Here is a 23,139-nt window from a genome sequence, read left to right as displayed (position 1 = left end):
TTTTTGCAACTAGACAAAAATAGTTGCAAATACGCCACATTTAGTAACTAAATTCCAATCGATCAGCTAAAGAGGAATAAAATTATGGGGCCCATTTATTCTTGCCTTTGGCGTCTAAAATTAATATTCTGCGACTAATTTGATTTGTTGCCAAAAATATCACATTAGCGACTAATTTATTTGGTTGCCAATTCTTACGCGGTAAATTTTCCTAGCATTACAACACAATCGGCAACTACAATAAGAGATTCAGCAACTAAAATTATGGTTACAGAAAACAATTATTTGTAACTACTGAATAGTTGCTAAGTTAGATGCAAATATTTATTTATTAATTTGTAACTATTTTTATTAGTTACAAAATAATACAATTATCGAAATATCCAAGCCTTTGACAATAATTACAAAGGGCCTACAGTACATTTGGCAACTAATTATTTTGTGCATATTACAATAGTTGCAAAAATTCATGTATAGCAATTAGAATGTATTTAGTTGCTAAAAGTTGATTTTTTTGGGCCCCACTTTATGGTAAAATAAAAAAAAATAATATTTTAATTTGTAACTAAAATTACTATTGTGTAACTAATTAGTTAGCTGCAAATTATCTTCTTTTAGCAACTAAGATTTTAGTTGTCAAATGAATGGTAAATTCTGCGAGTTTGGGTGCCCCATGTTCCTGGTTGAATAAATTGAAATTTTGGGTATGTTATTTTGGCAACTAAAGTTATAGTTGTTAATAGGATTTTTTTTCGCAATCAAAATGTTAGACACTAAATATTGTTTATTAAAAATGATTTATACTATTAGTAACCAAAATCAATTAGTCACAAAAGATGAAGATATCATAAATTTGACAATGGCAACTACAACATTAGTTGCATTTTCTTTTTTGAGGCAACTGCTAAAGTATTAGTTGCAATTGGTGGTTTACAGAACATGAAAGTTACAAATGTTGACTAAAACTGGTTGTTACAAATAACTAATCAAATAAATAAATGCCTATGTTTTTAGAAACAATTACTAAAAGCCCATCCTATATAAACCCAACTTAAAACCAAATCCCTAATACCCCAATTTCCCTATTCTTACCCGAGTCCTCTTCTTCTCCATGCACTCCTCTGTATCCAATTCTCCTCTTCACTTTACCATCTCCTCGATTCTACTTTTGCCACCTACATTACCCCATTGAAGGTAACTTCTTTTTATTTTTATGCCAAAACTCATTCTTTTAAAGATAGTATTTTGGTTTTATTGTTTGATTTTCAATTCGTTTCTTCACAACATTTGCTTTAATTTATTTAAGCATCTGTTGTTTGTAATGTTCCTAAATGGGTGGCTTTAACTTCGTAATGGGTGATTTTACTTTTATCTTCTCTTTCATCTGACATTGCAATGACTATTATAATTGTAATGGGTGCTTTAAATTCGTTTGTTATCGCTGATAAACGAATCGTGTTTGATAATATCTATTTATTTTCTCAATTGGGTATTTAAGTTTTCTATTTTATGGATATTCATTCGAGACGGTTTCATATTCATTGATTTCTCCACTAAGGTTCGCATTTTTATTCACTTTCTTGTTCTTTAGATTTTCGATTTTATTTTCTATACATTTATTTCTGTGTATCTTCTGGGGTTTTTTTTTTTTAAACTGCTTTGTGGGTTTGTTCTTTCGATCTCTTTTTTATTTGGGTTTTGATTTGAATGGGATTTAACTCTTTCAAAGGTAAGCTTTAATGGGTTTTCTTTGTTTCATGACTCTTTTTTTAAATTAATATGTCACACTAGAAAAAACCCTTTCCTTGACAGATTTTCTTACTGTCCTAAAAAAATGTCAAGAATTGTAATTCTTGATTGTTTTAGATAATTTTTGACAATTATTAACTGTCAAAGATTTGGTAATAAATTGTATGAATTCTTTTGTTGACGATTGTAGTCTCAATCTTTGGTAATAAATTGTATGAATTTTTTTATTGACGATTGTAGTCTCAATCGTTGACAGTTAAAACTATCGAGGATTAAGCTGGAAAAACAAAAATAAAATATTTCGCTAAGACAAAATTTCCCACCCATCAACAGTTTCGGTAAGGCAAAATTTTCCCCCCAAATTTCATTAAGGCGAAATTCCCCGCCCATTTTTCATTTAAGGAAAAATTTCCTACCCGTTTTTCAAAATTTCCCCTTTCTTCTCTTTTTCGTCTTCTTCAATGTTTCTCTTCAGCTGCCCGACATCTCTAACATGCTAGGGCTGCTTAAAATCACTCTCTAATTAACCGTAACAATGGTGTTCAAGAACAAACTCTTCTCTTCCAAGAAATCCTCCGACTTCAGTGGATCCGACTCTCCTCGATCCTTCGAATCCAACTCCCCAATCCAATCAATTCTTGGAAACAATTGGGAGAATTGCAAAAATAGCTTGGAGAGAAACAGATGTTTGAAGATTTCGTCTCCAAGATCAATTCTCTTCTTCACGATCAATTTCCCTCTGCTTCTCCACCTCTTCGCAATCTGGTTCGTTCGCCTCTTTCTCATTCTTTTCTTTTTAAATTTAGAGATCGTAATGGGAGAAAATTCGTCGATTTAATTAAAATTCTATTGATTTTGGTGTTCAATTTGATGGTTTTGATTGAATATTAAGATTTTGGAGTTAGGGAAATTCATTGAGACAGCTCTTCACTTTTCTTTGAAGTTGTTTTGTGAGAACCCTAGTGCCTTAACACAATGGTGGCCACCAAGAAGACTGTAACTCATCTCCTTCTCTGTCTCTCTTCTTTCTTCTTTATTTGCTTCTTTATTCCTTTTCAATCTTAATTAAAGAAGAGAAATAAGTTGATTATGGCTAACTCTTGTAGAAGAAGTCCCATGAGAGCATCGACAACAGGCCTACTCGTGTCATGAAGAGTGGCAAGTACACTTTGGGTTACAAAACTATGCTTCACACCCTAAGAAGCTCCAAAGGTAACGTAACCTATTAACTTTGTTTTTCGTTTTATTTCATGTATTGATGATTATATTATCTCTGTATTTTTGAGCTTCTTTTATGAACTAAAATGACACTTAGCTGTGGACCCAAAAAAAGGATTGTGTTTTAGTTGTTAGGTTGTGACCCTTTTTTCATGAGAACTTAGAAATTATTGGGTTCTGACTGGATCTAGTCTTTGTTATGGGAATATTTCATTTCTTGCGGATTTGTTAAATGAACCATTTTTTTCTTTTTTCTTTTTTGGGTTACAGCGAAGCTGGTTATCATTACCAGCAACCGCCCTCCTTTTCGGAAGTCTGAGATAGAGTACTATGTGATGTTGGCTAAAGTTGGGGTTCACCACTACAATGGGAGTAAGTTTCTTAATCTTGTTATTGCCTTCTACTCATATGCAAAGTATATTTGTTCTTTGGCTTCCTTTCTACTTTCCTGTTATTTATGGTTGTTTAAGTTTTAAATTCAACATATAAAGTCATACATAATACTAGTAAACTTTGATTAGAGGGTGGTTCATTTTCTAATTATGTCCAATTCTTGTTGCAGTGTGAAAGAAGGATTGGATTTTTTTAAGAGGCTACCAGTAGAACAGGGTATGGTGAGAAGATAAAGACAACTATTGATGTTGTTGCTACTGATTTTTGCAAAGGTGATGAGTTCTTTCCTGCAAATTTCCTCCACTAGTGGTAGCTTGTAGAGAACAACCTTTTTTTTATTCTCTTAAATCAAAAGTTAAATGACATTATTAGTTTAGAATCCTATTTCGTATCACTGTACATGAACTGTTGAAGTATTTATTATGGTATGATGTTAAAATGAACACAAAATTTTACATGTTCAACAAGTCTACGTATCAGACATAAAACTAATTGTGTGCTCTGGACCATCGTCCACATTGTCTACTTGTTCCTACTATTTGTCCAACTTGGGTTTCTCTACCAAGGATGCACATTTTTTCATGAATCTGGCTTTCTTTTTAACAGCCAATAATTTAATTTTTACTTCATGAATTATTTACTAGCGATATTGGTGCTTATGAGATTTATGCATAAATTCTCATGTTGAGTGGTCATATTGTTGTTCCCAATGGAGACATATGTGCTTGCTGATTTTTAAGTCTTTATGTGCAGGTTTTTGAAGAATTTGATCCTGTTCCTATAGAAAGTGCTTCCCTTGCACAAGTTCATGTTGCTCGTACGCATGATGGCAAAAAGTTGTTAAAGTTTTATTCACTGTTATTTTTACCTCAAAGTTCATTTAGTATGCTAAGCAGAGTCCAAGTTTCCATGCAAATTATGCACAAATATAGGACTAGAATGTTTCCTAATTGCTTTCTATGTCAAAATTATTTCCTCAATATTCAGGTTCATTATACTCACATGACCGATACTGCAGCTGCAGATCATGCCACTGTGGAGCTGATTGTGAATACCCTTAATAAGTTTTTTCCTTCTTTTGACTATAGGTATGTTTCTGTATGGTTCATGTGCTTGTTAATTATCCCTCCATCTTCCAGTCATTGATAAAGCATTTATTTGCACGAAAAATAACTATAATATTTGTATGCTCCATTTTTTGTATATACCTGGATGGGTCACTCTGTATTGCATCTATTAAAATGGTTTTCACATTTTCTGAAACTTCTAGTGTTAATTGATATTTTTATGACTTACATGTGCAGATGGTTGCTTGATGAAATGCGTGAAAGTTTGCCCAAGGTCAACTACTTGCTTATTGCAAATACTGTTGCTATGTAACTGAACTTCCGTAGACTTGTTAGAAATGAAATTCCTCTAGGTTTCTATTTTCAATTATTTGAAATGAACTTCTGTAGACTTGGTAGAATGAATTGTGCTACTGACTTTGGGTATTGGAAGACCATAGGAAAGGATAGGCCTGTTCACTACAATAGTTAAGGTGTGGGGATGATAAAGACTCTGGCTTTCCACCGAGGTAAAGCTCCAAAAGGTGACCGAACTGATTGGGTTATGCATTTTTGTTTTTGGTTATGCACACATGATAGTGCAATTTTGGATTTTTATTGCTCATGTTACTAAAAAATCCATGTATGGACTATTGATTTATATGCAATGAAGATAATTGATGTTATTGATCCACATTTTTGTATTGTGTCTCTCTTATTATATTGATGTTCAATGTGTTGAATTACAAGGAGCAGCAACATTACTCTTAAATGTAATCCTATTTGCCACTAAATTTTAGTCACAGAAATAATAAACAATCCTGGACTAATCAATTATTACTGACTACAAAAATTAGTTTCCCAATCTCATGTTCTATGGGCAATTATACTACTTAGATGTAGAAAAATCCATTTTCCTAATCAAATGATTAGTTATGGAATCAAAGAAAGCAAATTGGTCATACACTTCTAGTAACTAAAATTGAGTTGCTTTCGCCATTGATAATTTAGTCATTAAAACATACTTTTTGCAACTAATTTAATGGTTGCAGAAAGGAAATTATCATATTTCGGTCCAACATTCACCGACTAAAATTTTTGGCAATTACAACTAAAGTTTTAGTCATTAAAATAGGCATTTTGTAACTAAAAAAGTAGTTGTGAATTGCTTTTACCAAATTACCTTTAAGCATTCGGTGTCTTTTTTTTTTTTTTTTTTTTTTTTTTTTTTTTTTTTTGGGAATTACTATCCATTTTTTAGTCACTAAAAGATATATTCTGCGACTAAATCAATAGTCGCGATGCAATTTTACTAAATTACCCTTATTCATTTGGCGTCTAATCTAGGGGATTATTTGTTGAGGCAATTAGTAACTAAATTGTTCGTCGCTAAAGAAAAAGTTTTGGCGTCTAGCCATGATTTTAGTTGTGGATACTTTCTACGACAATGATTTTGCAACTAGCTAGCGATTAGGAATTTTAGATGCGATGAACAATCAAAGTCTAAATTTGACTATTAACGTCTATTTTCGATAGACACCAAATGTCATTTTTCTTGTATTGAAGCTGTGAGCTCAAAGGATAACAAGCAATGGCTAGCTACCATGAAAGAAGAGATGCACTCCTTGAAGGTTAATAGTTATTGGTCATTGGTTCAAAAACCTAAAGACTAGAAGCTTGTGGAATGCATGTGACTGTTTAAACTAAAAGAAGGTATGAGTCAGTCTGATCCTCTGAGATACAAGGCCAGATTGGTAGTAAAAGGCTACACACAAAGAGAAGGTATTGAATTTAATGAAATTTTCTCCCAGGTAGTTAAATTTAAAACAATTAGATTAATATTTTTTATCGTTGCTCACCATGACCTAAAACTAGAACAATTAGATGTAAATACTGCCTTCTTGTATGGTGAATTAAAAGACACTATATTCATGTGTCAACTTGTTGGTTTTAGAGATAAATATCTTCCTGATCATGTGTGTTTGTTGCATAAATTGTTGTATGGTCTTAAACAGTCCTCTAGGCATTGGTATAAAAGGTTTGATTCCTTTATTGTTCACATTGGGTCTACTAGAAGTAAGTATGACAACTGATTTATTTTGCACTCACTAATAACATGCCTATATACTTGTTATATGTTCATGACATGTTGTTAATAAGTGAGAATAAGTCTAAGACAGATGATTTAAAGGCAAAATTGAATGCTGAATTAGATATAAAAGACTTAGGATGTACAAAAATGATACTAGGAATGGTGATAGAGAGAAATAGAAAGCCGAATCAGCTAAAAATCCACCAAATGTCATATTTACTAAAACTTACCTCTAAGTTTGGAATGTCTGATTCCAAATTAGTTATTATGCCATTAGCAAGCCATTTTGTTCTTAGTAAACTGCAATGTCCCAAAATAGAAGCTGAAATGACAAAATGGAGAACATCCCTCATTCTAATGCAATAGGCTCAGTTATGTCTACTATGATTAGTATTAGAGTAGACCTATCATTTGTAATCTCTTTATTAAGTAGATATATGTCTAATCCTAGAATTGAGTATTGGGTTGCATTGAAATGGCTATTGAGGTATATTAACAGCTCTTTGCATGTTGATTTGGATTATTGTAAAAGAAATGATACACTTGATCTTGTGGGTATGTAGACTCTGATTTTGCAGATGACAAGGATACAAGGAAGTCCACCACAACTTATTATTTTACACTTGGAAGGAATTATGTTAATTGGAAGTCACAACTGCAACCATTAATTGGTTGCACTGTCCACAACAGAGGCAGAATATGTGGCTGTAACCGATGCCTTCAAAGAAGCTATATGGTTGCAAGGGATCTTGAAAGAAGCTAAGCTACTGGCTGTGTTGGTGACAATATATTATGATAGTCAAAGCGTCATATACCTAAGTAAAAACCTTGTGTACCATGAGAAGACCAAGCATACAGTTGTAAGGTTCCATTTTGTCAAAGATCTCATCACCAGAGGAGAGGTGAATCTGAAGAAGATACCAACTGAAGACAATCTAGCCGACATGGGCACCAAAGTGGTGATTGTTGCTAAGTTAAACCAGTGCTTGAACTTGCTCTACATAAGGTAAGATAATGGAGATGAGAAGGAATATTTGAGTGACCTGTTGCACTTATGTGGTATTGTTTTGTAGGAGTTTGTTCGCTTCAAGGTGGAGATTGATAAATTTGAAGCACAAAAAGGTGTTGTGTGACCTTGTGCTATACGTTGCCCTTTTTGGTCTGCTGCTTAAGTGAATCCTGAGTGTTGATTCACGTCTGATCCAATGGCTGCCCCTTTCCATTATGGTCAATGGTATATAAGCAGACCAATCACCTTTTTCAATAGAGCAGCCTTCTTCTCTTTTGGGTGAATGTTTTGTTCTCTGCGGGGTTCTTTCTGTTAGTCTCAAATATTGTAATCCCTTGTTGTGATCTATTGAATCATGCATTAAAGGTCATGTTTCCTTCAAGATTAGAGAATCTGGGTTAATTTTCTCTTAGGTTTCAAGGGTTACAGGAGGGTTTTGAGGATTCGAGAGAAGAGGGTTATTCGAGATTAAGTGATGTATTGTACTTTGTAATCTTCAAAGATTAGTGCAGTGAACTTTAGTATTCTGGAGCTCAATATAGACATAGTCTATCTAATCTTGAATAGGTGAATCATGGTAAAAATCTCGTGTGTATGTTCTTGATTGATTGTGTGTTTGGCTAAAGATAGATTGATAATTAGTCTCGATTCATAACAATTATGATTTGTTTCCTTTCATACATACGTAGGATTTAATACTTGAGATGATTTTTTTTCATTGCAAGGATTATAAGTCAAAAGAACGAAGCAAGAAAGCTAGTTCATGCCAAGGATTATAATTAGTCAAATTTATGAATTAAGAATCGCCTGTTCTACCTAATTGAATTTGGCTTTATTGATACTTTAATCTCGGATTAAAAGCGCCCTGTCCTCAATTGAATTTATATACACCATATCATATGTTGCTATCTTATCTTTTATTACATCATCAAAACATAAAGTCAAAAAATATAAAAGTCAAACGATCCACTTCAATTATGCTTGAATTAATTAACATATCATCAAAGAAAAATTAGTACATACATTGCTACAACATGTACAACTGTAGAAATTAATTAAAAGTCTAACGACCCACTTCAATGCTTGAATTTGTAATGAAAGGTTCACCGGAACTGACTAATGGATCAGTAGGTATATGATACATCGGAACAGGCATCTTCATTGGAAGATTTGGCATGGCTGTTTCGAAATTAAGTACTTGAATCACTTGCCTTATTGAAGGTCTGAAACTGCGGTCTGGATGAGCACACCATAATCCAACAACCATCAAACACTCCACTTGTTTTTCATCTACATCCACACCCAGTTTCTCATCCAATGCTAAAGAAAGTTTTCCACTTCCGTACAGATCCCAAACCCACTCCACCAACCCCATTTCAGATTGTTCCTTCATGGGATCAGTTGACTTCCGCCCGGTAGCAATTTCTACAGCAACCACTCCAAAACTATATACATCGGATTCTTTACTAGCCCTTCCTGTGCTAATGCATTCCGGGGCCAGATAACCTAAAGTTCCAGCCAACCCAGTTGTCTGAGGACCTAACTCATGGTCCATGAGCCTCGCCAATCCGAAATCACCTAGTTTGACATTAAAATTAGAATCCAACATTATGTTACTTGATTTGATGTCTCGGTGCACTACACATTGCTCCCACTCTTCGTGAAGATAGAGCAAAGCCGAGGCCAAACCCAGAGATATCTTGTACCTCACAGCCCAAGTGAGAAGACAGATCTTCTTGCCAAAGAGGTGAAAATCAAGACTTCCATTTGGCATAAACTCATAGACCAAAAGAAATTCACCTCCATCGTGACACCAACCTATAAGTTGCACCAAATTTCGATGTCTCAATTGACTGATAGTCTTCACTTCAGTTATGTACTCTTTTTTCCCTTGTCTAGAACCTTTTGAAATCTTTTTCACCGCAACAGCCAAATCAATATCAATAAAGTAACCCTTGTAAACGGCACCAAACCCTCCTTCACCCAACTTTCTATCGTCCGAGAAATTGTTCGTTGCAGTGGCAAGATCTTTGTAAGAAAACTTCCTCGGTCCTGCACCTCTTTCAAGGTCATCATTAATAGAAGTTAATTTCATTGCTTCAGCAGTGTCTTCCATCACGATCTGCTTCCGCCTTCGCAAAACTACGACTCCCATTACTAAAGCAGCTACTAGAAGTACACCCAACGAAACTGTGACAGAAACTATTATTTTGGTCTTTCTTGTATCCGTTCCGTTTGTCTCCTTCATAACCAAATTTGAATTGAACTCCCACGAGTCAAGTATATTTCGCTCTAATAACGCACCCGTCGTAGCTGAAAACCCAATAGTGACCCACTCTGGAAGAACCTTCCTCAGATCAATTAGGTAAGATAAACTTGTGTTCTCTTGAGAATTAGAGGTCTGCCGGTAGCTCCAAGAGACGCTCAAGTTTTTAGTAGTAGCATTGTATGTAATCTGCACATCAGCGGTGTCTGGACTGTGGAAACTAGCGTTCCAGCAGGTGTAGACAGCTGAAGCAATTGAGTTATTGTTGATCCCTACATGGTCTTGTTCAGGAAGATCCGGAGGATCCCATTCAGCGTTCCAGGTAGAATCAAATTCCACCATAACAATTTGGTTTGAAGATGAGTAAGCAGTTATGGTGTTAAACAGGCCTAAAAAGCCGCCAGCTGTATTCGGAGGGATTTGAAAGCCAACAGGAGCTAAGAAAAACGCAAGTCCATTGCCATATTGGGAACTACGCTGGGTGTCGATTATGAAGAGAACTTGGCAGTGAAGTCGGAAAGCTCTGGCTCCGTTTGGTTCACAATTTTGTGTTTTTGGGAAAAGTTTTTTGAAAAAAGTTAAAAAAACGTTGATTGGGCGGGTATTACGATGTAGGATTTACAATTTAAAATACCCCCTATGTTTTTTTTTTACAAAACACCCCTTATAATAAAACATTAAAAGTTAACAAAACACCCCCAATCCCCCTCAAATACGGACAGCCGGCCACCACCGCCGAGGGTGGCCGGAGTCGCCGTAACAAAAACATTAAAAATATTTGGGGTATTTAATTAATTAACAAATTTAGGGGTTTAAAAAATATTGAATAAAGTTGAATAATATTGTGAGTTTTTTGGTATTTTACTGTTTAACTTTTTTGGAATCTAAAAGTAGTATTCCCAAAATCCAACCAAACGAAGCCCTGTGTTTCAGGATTCCAGAGCGGTACTCTCTCAGGATAAGTGGCCCAGCCAACGCGACATGTATAAGTGTCTCTAAAATTCAATGCAACAGTTCAACGGAAGCTACTGCATCTCCCTGATACAGTATTCTGTTATCATTGGGTCAAAACCTGACAATCGGAAGCCAAGTGAAGCGCGCAGAGGGAAGAAGAACAATAAAGAAAATGAAGAAACTGAAATCGAGGAAATCATAGGTAAAGGTAGCCATGGCAAGAGAGAGAGGGCAGGAAGCGAATCAGTGTTATGCATGAAAGCCGAGAACCTAATTGATTATAAATAGAGTGGATCCATGCATTAGTCTATGGCTTGATGGTCAAGTTCCAACTAACCCTTAATTTATCTTAACGAAACTTCGTTGAAAGGGAATCAAAACATTTAGAAGTAGAACTCTGATTGATGGCAGATGAATCGCCGACAAAACAAAACAAATTGAAGTATAATAGCAACTAGTGATACCCTGGAAACTGCTTTTTGATAACCTCGAACATTTTAAAATCCTTCGTGCCGACTTGTTTACAAATTCAACCAGATTTATGAGCCTGATTAATCCAACTGCTGAGACAGTTAGAGATGATAACGTGCGAAGGAAATTAATTAATAGAAACAGTGTTGACTAATTATATGATTATTCCCTTTGCATTGGCGGGAAAGCATCATCTGGGGCATTTAACATCCAACTGTTCTTCCAAGTAATTCGGCAATAAATATTTTCTTATGATTTAATAATAGTCTCTCTCTTTGTTTATTGATTACTATAAAGCTGTTAAAATAAATAAATAAATAATATAGGATATCATTACCTGTTCAGAAAATGAGATGCTATTGCCCTTTATATTTCATCTCTTTACACTCTATTATTATTTTAATTATTAAAATTATTAAATAAGACCTTAAAGAGTTATATGTATTACAAATTTTATTTCCTATTCTAATCATAATTATCTAATTCACTAGATTCTAATTTTATTTTCAAATAATGAAGACAAGATCTATGCAATTGAAAGAGTTTGATAAATCATATAAATACAATGAGAGATGAAATTTATGCTTTGCAATTGTAAGTTGGTTTGTTAATTTTTCTTTACTCTTTTGTTCTCCTACACTTGTCCAAATTTAAGTTAGTTTAATACATTCAAATTTCTAGTTATTATTTTGATATCTTGAAGTAAAGGCACATTGTGATGAATTTTATCTCTAAACATTACATTAAAAAAAAAGCATAGAAAGTATTAAAAATATAAATAAAGAGTTTTCCGTAATTACATTTTCTCACCCATAAACTTTGAAAAAAAAAACATTTTCCATCCATTGTTATTCAGACGTTAGTTTTATAGCAAAAGGGCATTCTTGTCCGTTTGCACAACATATATTATAGGGTTAATGTTACTTACACCCCTAAATACACAACAAGTAAAATTACTTTCACCAACTTGGAAATTAACGATTTAAACCCTTATCTTCAATTTCTATAATAACAATGGAGGTTTCACTTTAAAAGTATGTGTATTTCTTTAAAAAAAAAATTAAATTAAAATTATATATATTAATTTTAAAAATTATAAAATATTTGTCAATTGAATATTTATAAAAACTACAAAACATATTTCATTAAAATTTTATATATTTTATGAAATTATATAGAAATATAATTTCCAAAAAGAAAAACCGAAAATTTGTAAAAAAAATTATGAAAATTTGAAAAAAAAATTAAAAAACTAAATAAAAAATTAGTTGGTTGGAATCGCACCCAACGATTCCGCTTGATTCGCACGCAAGTGGGTGCGATTTCGTCTATTTCGCACCAGGCCAGATACGATTTGGCCAGAGTGGCACCCGACCAAGTGCGATTCGGCCATATCGCACCCCATTAGGTGCGATACAGTCAGAACCGCACCCAACCAAGTGGGAATCAGTCGAAATCGCACCCAGTGGGGTGCAAATCAGCCGGAATTGCTTATGCAATTCCGACCAACTATTTTTTTCAGTTTTTTAATTATTTTTTCAAATTTTATAATTTTTTATTTTAATAATTGACTTTATTTTTATTGTTTTTTAATTTATTAACCCTAAACGTTAAAATTAATATAAACCAAACTAGGGATGAAAAATACATTTAGTCAAGTTTGGGTGGGAATTTGTTATTCAGCCTCATTGAAAATTATAAAGTTAAATAGTCAAGGGATTATAGTCTTCTCATAGCTTTACCCATGGGAAATTGTTTTTCTCAAAGTTTATGGGAGAAAAAATGTAATTACAGCGAACCTTGGGTGAGCAATTGTCATTCACTCTTTATCAAATTAAGGCATCATGACACTGTTGCTAACCAATAACGTTAATGGGCCTGCACAAAATGCCAAGAGTATAAATTTTCTTTAAAAAAAAAATAAATAAAAAGACTATTCTAGTCATGGTTTAAGATGGTTTTGTAATGTTGTTTTATTTACAAATTTTACGTTATAAGTTTACAACATTGATTCATGTCAATATATTGATACGACTAGGGTGTGAAAAACCGGATACCCAAACTGGTTCAATGTTTTCTTGAACCAAACTAGAAATCCTGTTCAAGTAATTAGCTGAACCAAAAGTGAACTGATTTGATGGCTGAATTGTTTTGAACCCAACCAAAAATCTAGTTTGGTTTAAGCAAGTACTTGGTTTTGAATTGAATTTGAAATTAAAAAATTGCAATTCTGCATCTGCTGTTGAAAACTTGAAATATATGCTGAAAAAACATCAATTTGCACCGGTTGAACATCAATTTAAAAACAACTCTACTGCTCAAATAGACTAGAATCTATTGCAGGGAAATGGAAAAGAAACAACATCACTAGGCAAGTAAAGAAGTTTAGTTTTTGTTTACTCTGCTTGGTTACAACTCTGCTGCACCGGAGCAGTGAAGCGTGTCGCAAGTCTGAGGGGAAATAGTTGTCTCTTTCTCCTTCTCAGATCTCAGATGCTTGACTTACAAGTTGCTGTCTCCAAGTGTGTCGCGAGGTTACTAGGGTAGAGAAGGGGTTGTGTCATGCGCAGGTAAAAGACCAAGCATAGCTGAGATAGATCAGGGCAGAGAACTAGGGTTATTGGTAGACCAGGCAAACGGGCGGGTTGGGCGGGTATGGTCTGGGTAGCAACGGGTCACAGGTTGAATGGGTCACGGGTTAAGGGGTGAAAAATTCTCACGGGTTGACATTTTCATGATCCGTACCCGCCCGTGCGGGCACGGGTCACCCACGGGTCACTCGTGAAAATGGAAACAGTCTTTTACATTTTTCATATTTTTTACTGTTTTCCATATTAAACTTATTATATTAAATAAATGGATGATTAAATTAAATTTGATTAGATTTCACCAACATTATTAATTCAATATTAATATTTTTCATATTTATATCAAACTCCACCATATAGATAATAGAGTTAATAAACACTAAACATACATAATAATTACTAATTAGTAAACACGAAACATATAAAATTGTTTAACATGCAACATACATAATATAGTAAACACTAAACAATTAAACATATATAATTGTTTAACCAAAGTACCAAACACACTAAACAAACAAAGCCGCCCTTGATTATGCAATCTCCTACCCCCGCACTTTACTTAATGGCACAAGCAGCTGAACATCATCAATTTCATCTTCTACAATTAACAAGATATAAGTTAACTATCGTAATATATTAACAAACAAAAATATTAAAACATATGAAATATAAGTTAAAATGTTACCTTTAACTTCATATCTAGAAATTCATGTCCTAGTGCAAATCAAAGACTCTACATTCTCCGGTAAAAGTGAACTTCGATATTTACTGAGCACTTTGCTACCAATACTGAAACTGGATTCCAAAGCAACAGTCGTTATTGGTATACTCATTACATCACGGGCCATCATCGAAAGTATCGGGTATCGATCACTATTTTTCTTCCAATGGTCTAGGACATCCAAATTACAAAATTTGATGCGATCAAACCTTGCCTCTCCCAAATAAGTATCCAATTCGGACTTCTTAGTAGCATTAAAGTCACTCTTGTAGTAGTGAAATTTATGCACTATTTAAATATTTAAATTTAATAAAACAAAATTACAAAATAAAGAAAACTTTATTAATCACAACAATATAAAAATATTTATAATTCACGTGAAATTTATTAATTCGAAAAGATTCTTTTTTAAAGATCTCAAATGTACTGTACAAGTACAAGAGCGCATATCCATGAGTTGGTCCCGCCTTTACTATATCCTAACCCCTTTTATCATAATGGGCAAAGACTAAAGATATTTCCTGTAACGCCCCACATGAGGTATGTTGTTATTGTTTCCTCTTTCGCTCTTATTTGAGTTGATTTTTGGTATTATTGTTTGATTGAATGTTATGTTGAATGTTTGCCCTGAAATTGGTTGAAAATAGAAGAAGTTTAGTGTGCCAAGCTTCGCCGGGGCGAAGGAGAATCTTCGCCGCGGCGAAGATGTGTTGAAACCACGGGGAAACTCTCTGGACAGTTTCGCCGCGGTGACAGAAGTTTCTTCGCCGCGGCGACAGGCCGATTAAAATGTTGGTTAAGTTTTAGATATTTTCTTCCCTAAGGGCAATTTGACCATTCTACCCCTAATTAGCATGAAAAGTGGGGAGTTAATTGTAAGGATTTTTCATGGAGAATATGTTGATATGGGGGTGAGTTTGTAATGAATCAAAGGATATAGATGGAATTCCCAAANTATGACTTTAAATGCACCAAATAATACACAATTTTTGTTAGCATAAAAATCAATGCTTCTTTTCTTCATTCAATTCTTTCACCAATAGTTTTAGAATTTATAGATCAAAGTTAAAATTTGGTACCCCACGGTCCCCACCCATAAATTGCCTAAAGCAACATTTTATTTTTGTATCTCCTATCAAATAAAGAAAGATTGTTTCTTTTTGTTTTTAAATGTGACTGCTTCTCAATGTTTTGCAAGCAAAATCTATTCGGTCACCTGCTTTTCTTTTCAACCAAATCATTAATTATATGTTAAATTATTGGTGCATATTAGTCTATTAGATAGGATGTAGGAGAAATCTGCAAGGTTGTAAACAAAGGAGGGTGTGCTTGCAATTGTATCTAAGTAAGTCAAACGCAGCGTTTTAGTGTCTGTCCTGCCAAAACGCTGCGTTTGGTTACAGATACCAACTATTAAACAGTTGGTCTTACTCTTGGTACTCGTCTTAGACTCTTAGTCGTCTAGTCATCTTCTTCAAAACAGAAAAAAAAAATCAGTAAAAAGCTACAGCTTACAGAGCAGTTTTTTGTCATGCAAGATTTGTCTTTTCTTCTTTCAGTTTCAAACTTTCAATTCGTCTCTACAAGATTGGTTTGAATTAAGAGACCACACTGACCTGACTGCTGCCCTGCTGGTGTTGTCGTGAGAGGAGACTACTGCTGCCGTGACCTGTTGCTGCTGCCGTGACCTGCTGTCGCTGCCATGACCTACTACTGCTGGCGCCTGCTGTTGCCGTGCTGGTGCTGCAGTGAGAGGAGACTACTACTGCCGTGCTGGTGCTGCCGTGAGTGAGATCTGCTGCCGCCGTGACCTACTGCTGCTACCGTGACCTGCTGCCGCTGTCGTGACCTGCTGCTGCTGGCGCCTGCTGCTGCCGTTAGAGAAGTCAAAGAATGATGGAGAGTGGAGCTGCTGTGAGAGTGAGAGAGTGAGGGAGTGGAGCTGCTGTGAGAGGACTGGAGCAGTGGAGGCTGTGGAAGAGAATGGCTATTGCGTTTTTTGTTTTTTTCTCTGATAAGTTTTGCTATTTTGGTTTAGATTAGGGTTTGAGTTGAGACTTGAGAGTGAGACTGTGAAAGGACTGATGAGACGAGTCATTCATAAGTTTTTTTTTTTTTTTTAAATTTTGAATTTGCGGGTCTGCAGGTAGTACCCGGTCCACCTGTAAAAGTCACGGGCGGGCTGGGTACGGGTCAATTTTTCACAAGTCGAAATATGTATTATCCGTACCCACCCGTTGGATACGGGTACCCATTGACCCGCGGGTACACCCGCCCGTTTGCCAGGTCTAATTATTAGAGATAACATTATAATTTCTAAATATGCTCCTATTTTATTTTAATTTTAGGTAAACCCTGACCCTAAATTTTCATAATCATTAAAAGATGTCTGTGTTGATAAAAATATAATGTGATAGATAACTTGCTCGAATTTACAAGCTCCGACCTTCAAAATGAAAAAGGGGAAAAAAGAAGCCAAAATAAACTTTTGAGATAGAATAAAAAATTTGAATAGATATGAAAATTTTAGAGTTAAGATTTATGTAAGAAGTGAACATTTAAGGGGAAAAAAAACAAAAATATAAAATAAGGTATAGTGTTCTAAGAATTTGTATTATCCTTTATAATGAATATATTTAAGGTTAACCTTGACAAACTTAAAAAATTATAGAACATGGGAGACACTAATACATTATATAGGAGTTAAAAATCACTTCATTTATATTTACATTTACCCTTGGGGTGGTATTATGATTTTCACATAACTATAGTGTTAAAATTTTACTTTGCACATTTTAAGATTTTCACTATAAAGGAAATAGAACAATGCTTAATTGTATAAAAAATATATATATAATGAAAACCAAGTAATGTATTAAAGTTCAATAGAACTAAAACACTTTAAAATTTCATAATAACGTGTATATTTAACAAATTAAATGGGTGTGTAGAGTAGTTTTAGAGCTACATATATACTCATACAGCCTCAGCTGAAAATCTGAAATTTACCTTGACTTAAAACTAGCTGAGTAGAACAACCACCCTAGCATTATTAAATAGTTATAACCGGCATTATAGTAAAAATTTATTGGTTGGTGATATGGATGATGCAACACTTAGGTGGTATTATAAATTTTTCTAATGATATAACTGCTTGAATACAGAGTGAAACAAGAATATAAACAATTATATATCTTTTTTTTTTATTTGCTTATACCAAGGATTGTTTGAAGAAGCACTTATCAGGTTTTTTTTTTTTTTTCTTTGGTCCCTGAGAACTTTGAGCTGCAAGAGCCTTTTCATTCTTACAAAGGATTTTGTGGCCAAGAATTGGTATTGATTGTTTTTTGGGCATAACAAGCATTTGATTCTTTTTTTATGGTTGTAGTATTACACATAAAAGGTTGAGATCCCAACTTTGGATCTCAATTAATGTGATTGCTTACGTATAAGTATTATAGTGATTGTGAGGAAGTAAATATTTTATCCTATTAACCTATAATTAATATGGTCATGACTCTTGACACAACAATTATAATATAATTTGAAATTTCAACTATATATATATATATATATATATATGTTATTTTAAATGTAATTTTAATTCTCAAAATGTCAATGAGATTGTTTAAAAGACAAATTTAGTTATGAAATCATATAACTTAATCAAATTGCTCTTAGTGAATTTTTATATTTCAAGTGTTACTTAATAATTAATTTAAGATAGAAGTAGAATCAGGCAGAATATAAATCTAAAATCTATGATAATAATAAAAATCCCTATTATTATTATTATTAGTACTTAATAATTAATTTGTATTATTATTTAAAATGGAGTCCCATCACATATTCTTATGAAATAAACCCAAGTTCAACACATCACTTTGAAAGACAAACCAAGCAAAGAACCCATCAAACTAGCTGTCAATTCCAGCTCCAAAACAGGAGGCCGGGTTAGATAGTGGGTTTCACTTTCTAAGTCAAAATTGTCTTTTTCTTAATTGCCTTACCAAGGAGCATATAAGTTCTAAAGTTGTCTGGAGATATTAATCTCTTAGTCATTGACATTAAATTGATCATGCTTAGATTGAGTATCTTAAACCCTTTCCTATATTTTCAATCACCAAATAAACTAAATATTTAAAGCAAGAAACTTATTTTATTTTATTACTTAAAATTGAATCGTATTACAGCATCAAAATTTTGTCTAATAAATAATAAATTTTCATTTTTTTAAGTTTCTGAGTGCATATAGAACTTATGGTAAAATAAAATGATAAATGAATACATCTATGTTTTACAAATATTCAATTTAGCAATCATTTATCAACTTAATTGTAAAACTAAACAAGAGAAAGAAAATTACAAGTGCTATAAGTACATTAATGACTCTTATTATATAGTACTCTAATAATCTCTAGTATATTTAGTAAAATCTAAAATATATGTTTTTCTTGATGTCAAGATGTGATCGATTTCTATATAAATGCCATGAATATATGCTTCCTCGTTCTCCTAATATGGCAGTATCGGGCCTCTATGTCTCCTCAAGCTGTTCATCTTTTCATAGATCATATTACTCTTTTGGAGAAGCCAATTATAAGTCTCTCTCATTACGACACCATGACAATAAGCAACGGAGACAAAACCAAATGCCCATAAAATGAACATGGTATACGCAAACCAATGTGGGACGATAAAGGACACTAAAGCAACCAAACAGAAAGACCCTATTATGGAACCAATAATGCTTGAGAATTGAGACTCTCCTGCAAACGCAAAACCGAATACAATGATGGCAAATATAGAAACATATGTATTTGTTGGATGCGTTTCCAATAGAGATTTGACTGCTGAGCCTTGGACACACATTGCAATAGCAGCAATGACAGTTGGAATGAGAAATAGAAAAACGCCATTAGGCTGCTTGAAGATGGGGATGGATTCTTGCTCACTGTAAAACCATCAAAACATATATAAATTTCAGAAAAATATATGTCATACGGTGTCTTAAAGCAAATTACGTTTTGACCCCAAATTTATTGTGAAAGAACATCCCATGATTTGGAACCACAAACTACATTGAACCACTTAATCAATAAAAATCAACCATCAAATTCATAAAAAATTAACATATAAACCACAACCAGACGCTAAACCTCAAAATCAAACTAAATTCAAAATTCAAATAAAAACCAATACATTCCAAATTAATCAAAACACATTTTCACCATCTCCTTCATCACAAATATCAAATCAACAATCCAAAAATAAGTTCAACTCAAGAATAAATAAATCTTAATTTTTTTTTTTAATTATTGTTTTAATGATTTATATGTCATGGAAAATGACATTAACGCCCTTCCGCCATTAACTTTAATTCATGAGAAAAATAGAAAAAAGGTGTAGATTCTCTTCCCAAGAAAGGATTCCAGCCAAAAATTCATGAAAATGTATTGAGAAATCAAGTTTTGGCTATTTTTTTAGCCAAAACACTACACAACTATTTTCTGCATTTTAATATTATGAAAACAAGGAAGTCGAAATACTACACGACTGTTTTCTGCATTTTAATATCATGAAAACAGGGAAAAGAGTAGAAGTATAAAACCTTGTAGGATTTGGAGTTTGAAGATGGGATTGGGTGGATGTCATCTTCTTCGAATTACTTCTTACACACACAAATACAAAAATTGGCTCACTGCTTTGCTGGCTGGTGGAGGAGGAGAGGAGTCTTAAAGCTTGTGCTTTGACAGACTTGCAAACATGCTCATCGAATTTCCAGGTTAATATAAAGAATGAATGCAACAAGCTTCAATTTGTAGATTCAAGATCGTGTTAATATCAAGGGTATGCTTTTATGTAGTTTACATGTCTCAGACACAGATTCTCTCAGGACGCATTTGGGGCTGGGGGTTTAATGGGGATTGTTGCAAACAAACCAAACGGCCCTCCTTCCCACCACACACACACGTGTGGGACCCCTGAGCTAGGTGAAATTTGAAAGGGGATTGTCACAACACCCCCCCTCCAATGTGGGATTTTTCAAGATCCCCCCTCACATGTGGGACCCCTGAGCAACTGAAACTTGAAAGGGGATTGTTAAAACTTTAACACCCCCCTCCAAAATGAGATGATTCAATTTCTCCCCTCACATGTTGGACCCCTGAACAATTGAAACTTGAAAGGGGATTGTTAAAACTTTAAAACCCCCCCCTCCAAAATGAGATGATTCAAGTTCTCCCCTCACATGTGGGACCCCTGAACAATTGAAACTTGAAAGGGGATTGTTAAAACTTTAACACCCCCCTCCAAAATGAGATGATTCAATTTCTCCCCTCACATGTTGGACCCCTGAACAATTGAAACTTGAAAGGGGATTGTTAAAACTTTAAAACCCCCCCCCAAAATGAGATGATTCAATTTCTCCCCTCACATGTTGGACCCCTGAACAATTGAAACTTGAAAGGGGATTGTTAAAACTTTAAAACCCCCCCCTCCAAAATGAGATGATTCAAGTTCTCCCCTCACATGTGGGACCCCTGAACAATTGAAACTTGAAAGGGGATTGTTAAAACTTTAACACCCCCCTCCAAAATGAGATGATTCAATTTCTCCCCTCACATGTTGGACCCCTGAACAATTGAAACTTGAAAGGGGATTGTTAAAACTTTAAAACCCCCCCCTCCAAAATGAGATGATTCAAGTTCTCCCCTCACATGTGGGACCCCTGAACAATTGAAACTTGAAAGGGGATTGTTAAAACCCCGCCTCCAATATGGGATTTTTCAAGATCCCCCCTCAAATGTGGGACCCCTGAGCAATTGAAACTTGAAAGGGGATTGTTAAAACTTTTAAACCCCCCCTCCAAAATGGGATGTTTCAAGTTCTCCCCTCATATGTGGGACCCCTGAACAATTGAAACTTGAAAGGGGATTGTTAAAACTTAAACCCCCCCCTCCAAAATGGGATTTTTCAAGATCCCCCCTCACATGTGGGACCCCTGAGCAATTGAAACTTGAAAGGGGATTGTTAAAACTTTTAAACCCCCCCTCCAAAATGGGATGTTTCAATTTCTCCCCTCACATGTGGGACCCCTGAACAATTGAAACTTGAAAGGGGATTGTTAAAACTTAACCCCCCCCCCCTCCAAAATGGGATTTTTCAAGATCCCCCCTCACATGTGGGACCCCTGAACAATTGAAACTTGAAAGGGGAATCTTAAAACCCCCCTCCGATATGGGATTTTTCAAGATCCCCCCCACCCCACAACACACACATGTGGGACCCCTGAGTTAGGTGAAACTTGGAAGGGGATTGTCACCAAACACCCCCCCTCCAATGTGGGATTTTTCAATATCCCCCTGACATGTGGGACCCCTGACAAGTGAAAGATAAGATGGGACCGGAGCATCCCTGCGTCCCAACTTTCTCTTAATTTCTTTCTCTCAACAGTCAACCAAGGCAATGACTTTTATTTTATTTACATTATACGTTTATTTTTTTGTAGAGTTGTGACAATTATGTGGAAAATCTTAGAAAATCCTCCAAGTTTGATTTCGGTACACAAAAACCTAATGAGTTCCTAAAATTTAAGATGTTTTAAATTGGTCAAATGTCTTTGTTATTAATCATTCTCTATAAATAGAGTTGGAAAAGGTATGTATATCTCTTATTTGTCTCAAATCGTTAGAAGTAAAATTATTTCATTTATATTAAACCAAAAAACTAACATTTTTATTTAATCCAATTACTTCATTTATATTAAACTAAAAAACTAAAACTCACACTTGGCGATTCAAAGCAAGACACGTGTATAGGTATTTTGTTTATTATGTTATAAACTTTCACAAGTTAAAATAAAACCATCTCACTTTCACAAGACACGTTTACAGGTTTAGTGAAATTTTTACAAAATGTTTATGGCGTACTTTAATTGATTGTTAAATGAATGTATTATATTATGATACTAACACCTTCTAATTTTGATATGCTTTGAATCAACGAAAGTAGAGTTTAATCCCTATTCATACTGCATCACAAATGTAGATCACCAACGAGCATTGGAATAAGGAATCTGAAGGCCTCGGTGCATGGCGCCAAGTAAAGGAAATTTTGCTCCCTCCAAAGTGCAAAGCCATGAAATTGAAAATGAAGAAGAGAAGTTAAAGAGAAAAGAGACAGATGTGTTTATTTATTGGAATTGTATTGAAGAGAAAAAAGAAATGGAAAAAAGATAGATATTCGTATGGTAAATCAAAGAGAGAATGAATAATGATTTCATTGTTTACTTATAAGATTGAATATTGAGGAAATTGAATAATATATGTGATAAGTAGTTTTGTATAGTGTAAATATTGAATATTGAATATTCGTATAGGCCTTTTTTGATATCTGTAGTAGTTTCTTCATTTTCTATGATTTGTAGGGGGCTTTGGTAATTTCAAAAAATATCTACTGCTTTGCAAAATCATCATGTGCTTGTGACTTGTTTGTCTAAATTTATAAACTGGTCAAACAAGCTTATAAGCTTTAAAATTAAACTGATCTGTTTGTTTATAACTTTTTTGAACTTATAAGCAAAAAAAAAAAAAGTTTGGGAGAGGTACTTTTTTCTTTTTTGCTTATA

The 23,139-nt window shown here is 34.2% G+C and overlaps 2 protein-coding genes across 6 annotated transcripts; one reads left to right on the top strand and one right to left on the bottom strand.

The window, feature by feature from the left end:
- Positions 1 to 1,088: 1,088 nt before the first annotated feature.
- On the top strand, positions 1,089 to 5,072 carry LOC116114495 (putative ABC1 protein At2g40090). Of its 5 annotated transcripts, none has more exons than XR_004125559.1 (7): positions 1,089 to 1,194; positions 2,856 to 2,961; positions 3,238 to 3,339; positions 3,530 to 3,632; positions 4,114 to 4,196; positions 4,379 to 4,448; positions 4,665 to 5,072. XR_004125559.1 is itself a non-coding variant. In XM_031400641.1 (7 exons), the coding sequence occupies exons 4-7, from the start codon at positions 3,606 to 3,608 to the stop codon at positions 4,910 to 4,912; spliced, it is 444 nt and encodes a 147-aa protein (XP_031256501.1). In that variant the 5' UTR covers positions 1,089 to 1,194; positions 2,856 to 2,961; positions 3,238 to 3,339; positions 3,530 to 3,605; the 3' UTR covers positions 4,913 to 5,072. The 5 variants fall into 5 exon arrangements, 3 of the variants coding, with proteins under 3 accessions (XP_031256501.1, XP_031256503.1, XP_031256502.1); XM_031400641.1 differs by having other exon boundaries at positions 4,114 to 4,448; positions 4,665 to 4,701; positions 4,868 to 5,072; XM_031400643.1 differs by having other exon boundaries at positions 2,856 to 2,966; positions 4,114 to 4,448; positions 4,665 to 4,701; positions 4,868 to 5,072.
- A 3,488-nt stretch (positions 5,073 to 8,560) lies between these two features.
- On the bottom strand, positions 8,561 to 10,756 carry LOC116114483 (L-type lectin-domain containing receptor kinase IX.1-like). The gene is given in 3 exon segments (XM_031400628.1): positions 8,561 to 10,270; positions 10,273 to 10,296; positions 10,750 to 10,756. Coding segments are annotated over 3 exon segments (1,731 nt in total). The 3' UTR covers positions 8,561 to 8,570.
- Positions 10,757 to 23,139: the final 12,383 nt, after the last annotated feature.

This window comes from Pistacia vera, unplaced genomic scaffold (genome assembly GCF_008641045.1).
Source record: "Pistacia vera cultivar Batoury unplaced genomic scaffold, PisVer_v2 Contig710, whole genome shotgun sequence".
Taxonomy (NCBI): Eukaryota; Viridiplantae; Streptophyta; class Magnoliopsida; order Sapindales; family Anacardiaceae; genus Pistacia; species Pistacia vera.
The sequence above is the reverse complement of the archived record's forward strand: the minus strand, read 5'-3'. Positions and strand labels throughout refer to the sequence as shown.